Source organism: Trichoderma aggressivum (genome assembly GCF_033847375.1).
Source record: "Trichoderma aggressivum f. europaeum strain CBS 100526 chromosome Unknown scaffold_036, whole genome shotgun sequence".
Classification (NCBI taxonomy): Eukaryota; Fungi; Ascomycota; class Sordariomycetes; order Hypocreales; family Hypocreaceae; genus Trichoderma; species Trichoderma aggressivum.
This window is the reverse complement of record NW_026946402.1, coordinates 144,223-157,510: the sequence shown is the minus strand read 5'-3', so window position 1 is coordinate 157,510 and position 13,288 is coordinate 144,223. Positions and strand designations below refer to the sequence as shown.

At 50.7% G+C, this 13,288-nt stretch overlaps 5 protein-coding genes across 5 annotated transcripts; 1 reads left to right on the top strand and 4 right to left on the bottom strand.

Annotated features, from left to right (window-relative positions):
* Positions 1-342: 342 nt before the first annotated feature.
* Positions 343-816, bottom strand: Triagg1_7842 (uncharacterized protein; the record flags this gene model as incomplete). The annotated part of the gene is made up of 2 exons (XM_062902622.1): positions 343-735; positions 796-816. The coding sequence occupies 2 exons, from the start codon at positions 814-816 to the stop codon at positions 343-345; spliced, it is 414 nt and encodes a 137-aa protein (XP_062753175.1).
* A 1,628-nt stretch (positions 817-2,444) lies between these two features.
* Triagg1_7841 (transcriptional regulator family: SART1) lies at positions 2,445-4,496 on the bottom strand (the record flags this gene model as incomplete). The annotated part of the gene is made up of 2 exons (XM_062902621.1): positions 2,445-3,622; positions 3,689-4,496. 2 exons carry the CDS (start codon positions 4,494-4,496, stop codon positions 2,445-2,447), a joined length of 1,986 nt encoding a protein of 661 aa, XP_062753174.1.
* Positions 4,497-6,875: 2,379 nt separating this feature from the next.
* Triagg1_7840 (CAZyme family GH15 and CBM20) lies at positions 6,876-9,113 on the top strand (the record flags this gene model as incomplete). Its single annotated transcript, XM_062902620.1, has 5 exons — positions 6,876-7,209; positions 7,282-7,651; positions 7,714-7,787; positions 7,842-7,970; positions 8,029-9,113. 5 exons carry the CDS (start codon positions 6,876-6,878, stop codon positions 9,111-9,113), a joined length of 1,992 nt encoding a protein of 663 aa, XP_062753173.1.
* A 478-nt stretch (positions 9,114-9,591) lies between these two features.
* Positions 9,592-11,251, bottom strand: Triagg1_7839 (uncharacterized protein; the record flags this gene model as incomplete). Its single annotated transcript, XM_062902619.1, has 4 exons — positions 9,592-10,150; positions 10,226-10,784; positions 10,892-11,015; positions 11,090-11,251. The coding sequence occupies 4 exons, from the start codon at positions 11,249-11,251 to the stop codon at positions 9,592-9,594; spliced, it is 1,404 nt and encodes a 467-aa protein (XP_062753172.1).
* Positions 11,252-11,554: 303 nt separating this feature from the next.
* Positions 11,555-13,250, bottom strand: Triagg1_7838 (uncharacterized protein; the record flags this gene model as incomplete). Its single annotated transcript, XM_062902618.1, has 4 exons — positions 11,555-11,645; positions 11,731-12,143; positions 12,207-12,530; positions 12,600-13,250. 4 exons carry the CDS (start codon positions 13,248-13,250, stop codon positions 11,555-11,557), a joined length of 1,479 nt encoding a protein of 492 aa, XP_062753171.1.
* Positions 13,251-13,288: the final 38 nt, after the last annotated feature.

Below are 13,288 nucleotides of genomic sequence, written 5' to 3'. Positions count from 1 at the left end.
AACAAGCGCGTATCCAGATCACCGCGCTTCAAATTGTAGATCTAATCCAAGATGATGTCGCGATCCGTGTAAAATGCTGGAATAAAACACGGATACTACATCTATGTGTTAACATTTGGTAAAAGTCTCAAAGCATCACTGCTTCAAGTCGTTCTATAACATCATGCTATGGCTGATGACCATACATCCTGTTTCAGCTGGGCTACCGTAACAATGGACGATAATACATGCATGTATCCATCTTGTACGACTCCCGAGTCCCTTATACGAGGTTCAACCCGTCTCAGGATCCATCACTCCATGTACCTATCCATAGCATCCCGTACAACCAACACTCACTGGCTACTGATTCTTTGCACAAACAATGTTCAAGCCGTATGTTCCTGGAGGCGCAACATAGCACTCATCGGTCAAGTCCGCCGTCGTGCCCAAAACGACATCCGTGCAGTGCCTCGAAGGCGTATCGCCAGCCTGCTGAACAAAGTAGACTGTGCAAGTCTGCTTCTCGTTGGTCTGCAAAGAAGCAGGGATGGTCTGCCCAGGCGCCAACTTGACGGCATCTCCAAACTGAAACGCCCATGCTTGGCATCCGCCATTGGTCACAGTCTCGCTGAGAGTCTGGACGCCGTTTGCTGTGCAGTGTTGAGTGGTAGGGACGCTGCCGGGAGTGAAGAAGATGTCGAAGGTGAGTCCGTCGGTGGCAGCCGCGGGGGCAATTGCCATTGCGAGGAGTGTCTATATATAATTCATTCAACACTCAAGATATTCAATGATTGGATACTATGTTCAACTCACACCAATGATGGGGAATTGCATGGTGGAAGGATGTCGAGGTGGCTGGCTGGTTCGGTTGAGGATGTTGAGAGAAGTGCTCTCCTAAGCTGGCAACAGCAGGTAGTTATAAGCTTCAAGTTTATGTACCCAGTCACAGATTATGACACATATATAACATAATGTCCGGACGAGAAAATGCATCTCCGTGCCGCCTTTGTAAGGCTTAGGCAATCATTGTACCGGTGCCGTGTTAACATGACCCGTCGGCTTAAAATGCTACTGCCGCCACCTACAACTCTTGCTATTTGCGGATAGTACACCTTCATACCTATGAAACAGTTGTATCATTGTCATTTAATATTCTCGTTGAGTATCAGTCTCGGCGAGAAGCAATCATATCAATAATTGAGACTCTAGAGCTTAGAAAACCTTGAGTCTCTTCGTCACTACCAGTTGAATGTCTTTCCAATTGAGAAGCACCTACTTCAAGCAAATAAATACATGGGCAGTTCAAATTTCTCCTACTAACAGAATAGTTGAAAAATTCTCGGATCCAAGCTTCTTTCGAGCATGAGAGCCATCAATTAGCGTTTGTATGGTTACATTTTCATCCGAGATTCATGCAATGCTCACGTTATCAAGGTCTCATCAGCTATTTGTTTCCGCCCTAGCGGCCAGAATGAAACGATATAGGATTAGCATCACGGGTGGGCTAGAAGATGTTCCACCGGCGCTATTGCCGACTCCCAATCATCTTCGTCATGCGGAAGACAATTTTCCGCCAAATGCCGTTCGAGATCTGCCTCTCGTATGAAGATTCCAAAGCTACTAATTCAGTGGTTAACTAGAAACAGGATATTAATAAACTACATACTTAGGTAGCTGCCAGTTCTGTCAAGCGCTTTGCCCATTGCCTTTCTTAGTACCTACTATGTTGATTAGAACGGCTAAATCGCCTATGACAGAGAACAATCTAAGCGGTGCATCTCATTAGTTTATAAACGGAACGAAGATAATACCTAATGAATCGGCATAGTTCTACCAAGGATTCTGCCTATCACCTTTCTTAGTATGTTGATTAGAACGGCTAAATCGCCCATGACAGCGAGCGATTGAAGCTAATCGGTTTCTAGACGAAACCTGGATACGAATCAACTAGCTGTCAGTTCTACCAAGTATATTGTTATACATGCATGTTTCCATATTGCTAGTGAATCGAACCATGCACCTTTTATGTGTTGAAACACTACTAAACTTTGGACATGGGATGTTGGTAAGCAAAAGGTAAACGTAACCTCTATGATGGCCGTCAATCTACGAGAGCGATGTTTTTAAAAAACGGATTACAGGAAAAGGGTACAGACATGCGTATCACACTACAATGCATTAGACTAGATGGCATCACGACGCTACGCAGTGCGAAAGGGAATCTCAAGTGACGAACCTGGGTAGGAACACACAGACGCGCACCGTGTCGATACCGCTCTAACAGTGTCAGCAAGAGACAAAACACAGAGAGCAAGAGAGGTAAATCATAACAAGAAAAGGAGTATGCACCTTTGGTTTGATAGATATCCCTAACAAAAAGTCCAACAAAGGGGTATGGTTAGTAGTGGATGCAAGTATCCCGGCACAGGGAAACAAATATAAGGAAATTCCCACACAGTCCGTCAGCCGAGCCGTACTCCTGCTTCCCTGCGCTTCTTCAACTGCTGCGCCGTCGCCAGATTCATACCGGCGTTCTGGCTTGCGTCAAACATGCTCTGTGCCTCGCGCCGCTTCTCGTCGTCAATCTTCTTCAAACGCTTCTCCGTCTTGCCCTTGCCGCTGCCCTTTCCGTGGAACTGGTGGCTGAGATGCTTAAACGCCTCCTTTTGATCCAATCTCCGGCCATGGTCGTCGACATACTTCAACTCGACGTTTGGCTTGTATCCTGCGTTGAAGAGCTCGGCCATCCGCTTCGATTGCTGGTGGTCTCTGTGAGTGTTTTGCTGGCGAGCCCATTCCTCCCTTTCCCTTACAGACATCCGGTCTAGTCTGCCGCTCATCCTATCACGTTCTCTCTGCTGTCGTGTCTGCTCATCCAGTTCTCCTTCCAATACTCGTTTCTTTGCAAGAAAATCTTCGCGAGCTTTGAAATCTTCATAGTTTCCTCTATCAGAAGATTCAAGAAGACCCCGCTCTCGGAGCAAAGCGAGGGCTGCACCCATACCCGCGCCGACAACCTTTTCATCTTCAATTCCCGCATCATCTTCATCATCCTGTTCCCTTTTGGTTCTCTCTTCCTCTTCTTTCTGGGCCGCGAGAAGGGCTTCTTGGTGTTCCGCCGCGTAGTCGTCCATTTCTGCATCTTCATCTTCATCACCCATATGACGATCTTCGTCCAACTCGGGACTTTTTGTGGCCTGCTTTTGCCTCCTCGACTGGCGGTCTTCGTCGTCTGGCTTGCTCAAGCCAGCGACAAATTCGGAAATCTCACCAATGACAAGACCGCCGCTTTGGGTTTCCTCAGGCTCCTCCTCATCCTCCTTGAGTTGTCTTGCGATGTCTTCAGGGCGTGTCCTTTTGCGCTTTTTTAGAGCATTCTTCCGTTGGATTGCTAGTGACGCTTGGAGATCGTCGTCATCAGCAAAGGCATCCGAAGTAGTAGCTTTCCGCTTCTTGGCCATTAAAGACTCTTTGGAATCAACATCCATGGCGCCGGTATCCGCCGGCGCTGCTTCTAGAGGGAAGATGTCATCCTCATCATGCTGTTTTTGCCTGGTCCCCTTGCTTCCCTTCTTCTTCTTTGGCTTCTTCACCTTGATCTCTGAGGGAGCAAGATAGTCGGATGAGGGTGCTGCGCCATCTATAATAAGTTTTTAGCGGTGGTCGCATTGGAAGATTGTAGAAATAAAGGGACATGTGTACGCACCTATAATATCGTCAAGGCTTATTGACTGAATTTTCTTTCCTTTTCGCTCGGGTTGACCAAGGATGTCTGAAAGCTCGGCGATAGCGCCATCGTCATCAAGAGTAAATTTCTTCGCCTTTTTGCCGTTGATCTCCTCGTCGTACTGTGCCAGAATAGTGCCTTCGCCATCGTCATAATCATTAGGGTTGTAGCCTTTTAGCTTCTTCTTGAGATCCAGTCTCTCGGTGAGCTTCTCTTGCTCTTTAATGTTTAGGTTCTCAAGCTCATCTCCCTCTTCCTCGTTCTCATCGATTGTCGTATCTTTCAGAGTAAGGACTTGTTCGTCTCCGTCTAGAAAGGCTGTTGAGTCGTGTGCAACCTTGATGCCGGCAAGGTCTTTGGAAGTGTACTGTATGGCAGCGGCGGCGGCAGCTTCTGCTGCAGCAAGTTCCTCCTCAAGCTTCCTTGCCTTATCAATCTTCTTCTGTCTCTTCTTTTGGCCTGTCAACCACGCCTTCGCATCCACGTCGCCACTTTCATCTTCTTCGCCCAGCCCCTTCCCTTCGAGAAGTGCAAACCGCTGGGCCTTTTCACGGGCCTTTCGTACGGCAGCGGCCTTTTCTTCGCGACGTTTCTTGGCAGCCTCGTCATCCTGAACTTTCTTGTAATTGTCGTAAGCTCGCGCCTGGCGACTCTCGACTGTGCTCGCTGGTTCTTCGCCATCTGAAGCCTCGGCTTGGGGCGATGCGGCAGCTCCAGGTACCGGCAAGGGCTTCATGCCCAGCGATATCCGGATGCGATTCGTCTCTTCGATCGTTGCCGCGTCCATGATGCTTCGATATTGCGTCGTACAAGATGGGGCTGGTTGAATTGTCGCGAGTGTGAAGGAAAGTCGGCCTAAAGCAATGACTGTTGATAGCAGTAGTTGCTAAGGCTTATCGCTAGCTAAATCAGTTTTGCCGATGTGTTTCCGTTCACGTGACAGTCCCCACTAACCCAATCTTATCTCAACGCCATATAATGCCGTATCGTGAAATTTTCTTCTAGGCTTTCTCTCCTTCTCAACAAACTACGGATCTGTGCTCAGCGGTCCTCTGCGTTCACGCGTTAGGGTCGACTGCTGTGCAGCTCGATAACTCTATGGAGCCATCAACTTGCTATGGTGTCAATCATCCTATCGACAGGTCCAAGAACAACTCGGCCTCTAGCTGCCTCATTCGCCGTCGAAAGATGGCTTGAGTGTTGTGGCTGGAGGATTCGGGGGCCCCATATTCCAACCCTTTTTTCCAAGGCCGTCGGCCGATGAGGTTGAGGAAAACCATGGGTTGCCTACATCACGATGCTGGTGCTCCGTATTAGCATTTCCGCCGCGGCCGTTGAGCCTCATGTTAGCCTTCTGACCCGATGATGCCATCTGACTAGCTGCACGGAGTAAATATGATTAATTGTGCAACGGGGACGATGGAAAACATGCACGAAGTAACCCCGATGAACCGGCCATGGAAGAAAGGATCCCTTGTTGGTGGGGCGAATGGGAGACTGCTTACATGCCTCGTGACGAGTTTTGTCGGGCCACAGCAAGCCTCTTGGGATTCTGTCAATGGTGACAATTGCTGTATGATGACAGTATGTTGGCAAACGCACCAACAAGCACTTTATCAAGCCTAGCTTGGCGTGTGCTTGGGTGAGTTTGATTACTTACTCCATCGCGTCTCAATGCATGTGAAGATCTATGTATGTACCTTAAAAGGAGCAACTTGGCTACGACGCATTACCTCATGCAGCCCGGCCCTTTTTCCCTGTCCCTTTTTCCTCCGCTTCACGCCATGTTCTTGTTTTCTCCTATCTCTAGCACGTGTGAGGCAGCTCGGCCTTGGCACAGAGATCCAGACGCATATGCGAAGATCTTGGTCCACCGCAGGCTGTCATCACGAGCCCTCGGTTGCTTGTGAAACACAACTCAGCTCCCCAGAGCTCGTAGTAACGCCGACTCGGCGTCTTCTGTGCCACACGCAGCGGAACTTGCATGATGCCAGAAGCTGAAAATTTTTCTAATTGATGCCGTCTCGCCCATCTTGTCGCTTCTGGTAGGCACCATACACGTGCTATCAATGCAAAACACACAAAAGTTCCGGCTGTGTGAATGGGATTTGCAAATTCGAGGCCGTTGAGTCTAGGGTAGGGCGACTAGTACCGGAGGCTAAAGGCGGTAGTGGGCGGGAACCTGGCAACTGCAGACTCACAAGAGACATGAGCCGGGATGCTGCCCCACGGGGGAAGTTGGAGATGCGGAGCTGCCCCTTGGAGCTGTTGGAAGCTTTGCTCGGAGCCTTTGCCTCTGCTGACTAGGAGTATCGCTGGTTCGTTTTCGCTTTCTTCTCACCGTGCTTTGGATGCTAGCCGATGGCTTGCCTGCTCCCTGCTCACTGCCTCCCTGCCTCGCCTCCCCTCCCTCTCCTTAGCTGCTCATGTTCTCCTGACAGCGTGACTAATGACGCGTTGCCAGCCTATTCGCCTGACGCATCCCGGCCTCTGAGTCTAGCTCGTCACGCTGACCAGGCAGAGCAGCAAGCCGCTGGCATGATTGGGCCGTGCCCTGGCTGGCATCAGCTGGCCATCCGCTGCCACCCGAGACCGCATCACCGACTCGTCGGATCTCTCCGAGAAGGAGCTGATCCTGGGCGGCGAGACGATTGAAAAAGGCCGTCAGATCCCGTATCCAGAGGCAAAGAGAGAGAGAGGCTCGTCTGTCTTACATTCAGCCAGCCCGCGTGAAGAGGAGCAGACAGAAGGATAGAAGAGCCGAGCAGGAAAGAGCTGAAGATCCCTGCAATTGTCCAACTTCTGTTTATTGCCATCGCCGCCGCTTGCTCTTTTGTTCCTATCCCGCAGCCGCTGAGTGCAACCCGCCATATTCGCCCGGCTCTTCTTTTCGCAGGTTTGCACCGCCCGCCGCGGCACTTGGGCCCCGGAGAATCGGCCCTTTCACAGCGTTGCGGCCCTCAGTTCCCCATGGGGATGATCCGCACATCCACTCTTGGCCCTGTAGACCTTTTGTCGGTCCGAGTCGGACTAAACTGAGTGTTGAGAGTTGTGTCTACGCACGACGTTGCGGGCAACAGCTCATCTCATTGGACCAAGTCGGCAAAACGAAAGCCGTTGTTGTTATTGCGAGAAGTGCTCTGACTCGGGGCGCCGTATCATAAAGATGCCTGCCTTCGCCATGGACCTGGCCGCGAGCCACTCGGCATCGGCTCTGTCTCTCAACGTTTCCTCTCACACGTCCTCCTTCATTCCGCCCATCATGCATGTGCTGTCGACTGCTGTGCTGCTTGGCTCAGTTGCCGTCCAAAAGGTTCTGGGAAGGCCAGGATCGAACGGCCTGTCCGGCGTCACAAAACGATCCGTGGATGACTTCATCAACACACAGACTCCCATTGCACTAAACAACCTCCTTTGCAATGTTGGCCCTGATGGGTGCCGTGCCTTTGGTACATCGGCCGGTGCTGTGATTGCATCTCCGAGCACAACTGACCCAGACTGTAAGTTTGACTTATAGCGGCATATTCCTGACATGTCAAATTTCACATACTAATACGAGGGTAATTGATCAGACTACTACATGTGGACGCGAGACAGTGCTCTTGTCTTCAAGAACATTGTAGACCGCTTCACTGAGCAGTATGATGCTGGCCTGCAGCGCCGCATCGAGCAGTATATTTCTGCCCAGGTCACTCTTCAGGGGATCTCAAACCCCTCTGGTTCTCTCTCGGATGGGTCTGGTCTTGGTGAACCCAAGTTTGAGTTGACCTTGAGCCAGTTCACTGGCAACTGGGGTCGCCCGCAGCGCGATGGCCCAGCTCTCCGAGCCATTGCCTTGATTGGCTATTCAAAGTGGCTCATCAACAACAACTACCAGTCAACGGTGTCAAACATCATCTGGCCCATTGTGCGGAATGATCTCAACTATGTTGCCCAGTACTGGTTAGTACAAGCTCGCTGTCTCTTCGTCTTGTTTATGACTAATTCTAACACCTTCACCTTAGGAATCAAACCGGTTTCGACCTGTGGGAGGAAGTCAATGGTAGTTCGTTCTTTACCGTTGCCAACCAGCACCGAGGTATGTATCAATATCTCATGTGTTTTTAGTTGTCAATGCTGACGAGTCCCCCAGCTCTTGTTGAGGGCGCCACACTTGCCGCTACCCTCGGCCAGTCGGGAAGCACCTATTCCTCTGTTGCTCCTCAGATCCTGTGCTTCCTCCAAAGATTCTGGGTGTCGGGTGGATACATTGACTCCAACAGTAAGTACACCAGCACCACATGCTTTGATGAAGAGCGATACTAAACAGCTTGTCATAGTCAACACCAACGAGGGCAGGACTGGAAAAGATGCCAACTCTCTTCTCGCATCTATCCACACGTTCGATCCCAGCCTTGGCTGTGACGCCTCTACCTTCCAGCCTTGCAGTGACAAGGCTCTCTCCAACCTCAAGGTTGTTGTGGACTCCTTCCGCTCCATCTACAGTGTCAACAAGGGCATTCCCGCTGGCGCTGCTGTTGCCGTCGGCAGATACCCCGAAGACGTGTACTTTAACGGAAACCCCTGGTATCTCGCCACGTTCGCTGCTGCCGAGCAATTGTACGACTCCGTCTATGTCTGGAAGAAGACAGGCTCCATCACGGTGACTTCCACTTCTTTGGCCTTCTTCCAGGAGCTCGTTCCCGGCGTCGCGGCTGGAACTTACTCCAGCAGCCAGTCTACCTTTACGAGCATCATCAACGCCGTCTCGACATATGCTGATGGATTCCTCAGCGAGGCTGCCAAGTACGTCCCCGCTGATGGTTCGCTCGCCGAGCAGTTCGATCGCAACACCGGCACGCCTCTGTCAGCCGTTCACCTGACCTGGTCGTACGCCTCGTTTCTCACCGCCGCGGCCCGTCGGGCTGGCGTTGTGCCCCCCTCGTGGGCCAGCAGCGGCGCTAACTCAGTCCCTTCAAGCTGCTCGGGAGCTTCTGTGGTTGGATCCTACTCGCGTCCTACAGCCACGTCATTCCCACCGTCGCAGACCCCCAAGCCTGGCGCTCCTTCTGGTGCTCCCTTCACTCCCATTCCCTGTGCTACCCCGGCCTCCGTTGCCGTTACCTTCCACGAGCTTGCCACAACCCAATTTGGCCAGACAATCAAGGTCGCTGGTAGCGCCCCCGAGCTGGGCAACTGGAGCACGAGCGCGGCCATTGCTCTGGATGCCGTCAACTATGCCACTAACCATCCCCTGTGGATTGGATCGGTCAATCTGGAGGCCGGAGACGTCATCGAGTACAAGTACATCAGCGTGGGCCAGGATGGTTCCGTCACCTGGGAGAGCGACCCCAACCACACCTACACTGTTCCTGCGGTGGCCTGTGTCACCGAGGTGGTTAAGGAGGACACCTGGCAGTCATAATAAGTGAAAACATTGAGGTTACAGATTGCAGATTGCACATGGAAGATTGCCAAAAAAAAGTGGGATATATCGGGCAACCAGCAGGGAAGAATGCTCTCCATGATTACTCGTAGGCGTTACAGCATGTATATTAATTTAGCCGTTATGAATCAGACATGAATATACCATACAATATGGAATAACGTCTTGCATGGACGAGTCTCACTGCATGGCCAATGTTTGTACGCCATATTGGCGTGTGACTCGAACAAAGTCCGTTTTCATTTCGAAGCTAAACAAATGAAAAGAGCAATAATCAATAACGTGAGCATGTGCAACACTCCATTTGCACACTAACAGAGGAAACGACAATGTCGCTTCCATCCTGATGAACCGGATAGTGCCCAAAGAAAGTAGCAAACCCCTTTGCGTCCTGGTTTTGCTTAGTAGCATACCATCCTCTTTGCGTTTTGCCTTTGTTCTAGTTGACTTGATTCCTCTACGCAAACTCATCCTCAACCTCCCACTTGTTTTGGATATCGGTGTAAATCTTTTTCTGCCATTCATCCCCCGGGTTGCCTTGCAGTACAACATCAATCATTCCTCGGTCCTTCTTTCTAATGGCTTCGTTCAGGTCAAAAAGCGGCGTATACCTCCCCTGGACCTTTGCTATGGCGATTTTGTGATCATTCGGGTTTGTTTGCATTAGCAGCTGCGCTTCCATGTCAATTTGCTGATACTTCGGGACGTCGCGCAATGTGGCTACCGCGTTGCACTGGGCTAGACGGCAGAGGCACCACTTGAGGCAGAAATCAGGGATACTGAATTTGTGCTTTTGTGGGTCGACTTGCAGGGTCTTGATAATAATCGCGTAGGCGTTGAGGGCGTCTTCGTAATGGGAGTTCTTGGGGTTAATCTTCGCGGCAGAACGGGCATCCTTCTGGGTAGAATCGGCATCCTCCTTGGTAGAATCGGTATCCTTCTCGGGAAGATGGGGAAGGAGAGTGGCGATGAAGACACTGAGGTCAGCATATCGATTATATAGGGTGTTGGCATTCCTAATGTTCGCACGCATTAGCCATCAATCAACAATGGAGGTTTGACCCAGTACTCGAGCGAGGGGGAAAACGCACAGCGGCGAGTCCAAGCGTATAAAGTCAGCCGCTTCTTTGTAGGCGTTACGCGCTTCTTCTAGAGGCGGCATCATTTCACTCTCTAGCCACTCCAGATGAGCCTTATCCTCGTTACTAAACACTGCCTTCGACTGCAGCCGCTGCAGCTCGTGGACATCACGGGGAGTCGGCTGTGGTTCCCCCTTCAGAGCGTTCATGATTTTCTCCTCATCGGGAGTCAGCGTCTTCGAACTCAATAGGTTCTTCTTCGCCTGCACAAGCGGGGCCGCAATGTCCTTCTCATATATCTGACCAATTGCATCGTACATTCTCGACAATCTTCTCAGTTTACTTGAACTGGAGGACGACTCGGTCAATTTAATGGCCTTTTTCCGGCAGTCTATCGCCTTCGCCTTCGCCTCGGCCTTTTGGTTGTCGTTGATCGGCTTGACCTCCTCCAAGAGGGCTCTTCGGTAAGCATCGGAGGCATGGACGTAGCTGTCGGGGGCCTCGAAATCATCCTTGAGATACTTCTCCTGCGTTTCGCCTGCTTTTATATATGCAGCAGCTGCATCGAGAACTATTGAAAAGTCAACCACAACGATACGCCAGACAGCAACTGTGAAGTCCCCCCCGAGGGAGCTCTCAGTAGAGCGGAGAAACCAAAAGGACGGAGAAGATGCGTACAGTTACCCTTCATCTCGTATGCCTGGCCCGCATCCCTGTAGCAGGCGGCAGCTTGCTCAAACCTCTCTTCCGAGACGCCAAAGAAACTCCATCCGCTCTTGCCCTTAGCCACGAGCTTCTCGGCCTACCGTCTCAATCTGTTAGCAAAGCGCGTTCTTACTTCCTCAGCTTCAGCCAAGAGACAAACAAGAGGCGAACCTGTTGGATGAGAGCCTCGGGATTGTTCATGATGTCGGTGTTCCTAGATTCGAACGGTATCAGATACGAGAGCGGGTTGCATTTGATAAGTGCGTGATGCAGAGTCGTCCGGACCGATGGCAGGAAATAAGCATCAGGCTTGATATGGGGTTGAGGCGACATGGTCTCTGGCTGTTTCGGAGTTAGAGCTATATGTACCCGGTTATCAGCAACTGGTCGCAACTGGCCGTGGAAGAGCCGGGAGTATGTTAAGCGTGACTTTGGCTGGACTATCCCTTTGAAGCAGGTAAGGCACGTCGCTTGTATTTATGGGTCAATGGTAGCCAATAGGATGCTAGAAAAATAGAGGTACTTCTAATTACATAGAAATTGGGGCATGATATAGGTACCAGCATTTAGACCCGGTACAAATAGCTACATCGCACTTATCGCAACGCCAACCCGTCATAACACCGCGTGCCTTTTTTACGGTGGAAGGTTGAGGTTGCGATCGCGATCGTGATCGAATTTCTCCAACGCGTAGCCCTTGGCAACCTGCACAAGCTGCCCGCTTCTTCTGAAAGACGTGATTATGTTGTAAAATAGGTGTATAGATGTCTCCGGCTCGAAATCTTTGCCTTGATGTACCCTGATAGCTATACCTTTTGAAGATATCGCTGCAAAGGCGCGAGCGCCACTCAACCTGACTGGTGATAACCTCCCAGCTAGGATTACCCTGGTGCTGCAGCTTATAGCTATTCACAAGGCAAATATCAAGGAGAAAGGACCATGCTAATGCCTGCCAACCTCCCCTACGAAATCGATGATCGTATCCTAAGCCGCTTCGAAGCTGATCACCGATATCCACAGAGCCCATTTTGAAGTTATAGTCGGTTGCTATCACGGGCACGGGTAGCTCCTTCCTGCCTTCCTCGCCGAAGATAAGCCTTATCGGCTGTGTGTGCGGCTGTGTGGCTTTCGGTCGCTTTCGAATTCGTTGATGAAATTCATCGCCCTGATGTGCCGTGCTGAGGAATAGCACGAGGGTATTATCTTTCCACGCGATCTGATTGACCTAAACGCTCGAGGACGCGTTAGTATAGGTTTTCCTAGTAAATCTGTCTCCGGGGATTCCAACAAGACCGTTTTCAGTAGGCTCTGCTACCAGCTGGCCCCAAGGCCAGCACTTTCCCTTGCGATCTTCATTTTTGGCTGCAATAAGGGCCTTTGAGGCACAGTAATTCGTACGCAGCGTGCCCGTTGCAGCGTGCCCTTGATCACGAAGCAGCCGGAAGAGCAGCGGTGTGGAAAAGAGGTTATCCATGAAGACGTGATAGCTGGCGCTTTCTAGCCTGTTCACTAGGGAAAAAACCACAGCTTGCGTCGGGGCCAAGGCATCAGGGCCCTCTGTGCCTCTCTTTCGTTTGGAAGGAATCAGCGAGGGAGGCACGTAAAATTCCCACTGAAGGAAATAGCCGGCTTGGGCCACAACCTAAGCTTTGAAGCCTATTGGAATCGGCTTTCCTCGTACGATCGTTGTCTCGCGAGACCTTCCCGTATAGCGGATCATACACTCATCCACAGCTATATTCGTGCCTGGGGTCCATAACGCGGTCGACGAAGCTTGTATGTGACGAGACCACTGTTCAACGCGCTTGAAGCTCTTCCCGGCAGCCGCGATCGCGATCGTTGTAGGGTCAAAGATTCGAATTCGCCGTAAAATCTGCTGGAACCTCTCATGTGACATAAATCGGATAAAATCATGATTTGGCCGCGATGTTCTGGCTGAAGAGAGCTTCCAGTAGTCCCGGATATTGATTTCTTTATGAATTCCCATATAAATCAATATCCCAATCCACAAGTAGATCTCATCGACTGAAACAGGGCTCCATTTTGGCGGCGGCCCGTACGGGCCAGCCGGCTGGGCTAGATTCGTGTATATTACCCATTCCTGTACTAAGAAAATAGGTAGAAAATATTGGAAAAGTGACAAAGGCGTTGGCGGCAAGGGATGGATAATAGGAGCGCGCTGGTTAACCTGTAATGGTTCAAATTCATCGCTATTCGTAATTGCAACAGCAGGGTGAGGCAAAAGTGACGATATCACATTTTCAGCGCGTTGCAGGTCACTCAGAGCTTCTAGGTCGTTTTTTTCTTCTTTTTTTGGATCCAATTGATCCATTTGAAGGTATTCTTATAATAAATTACATAGTAATTCCT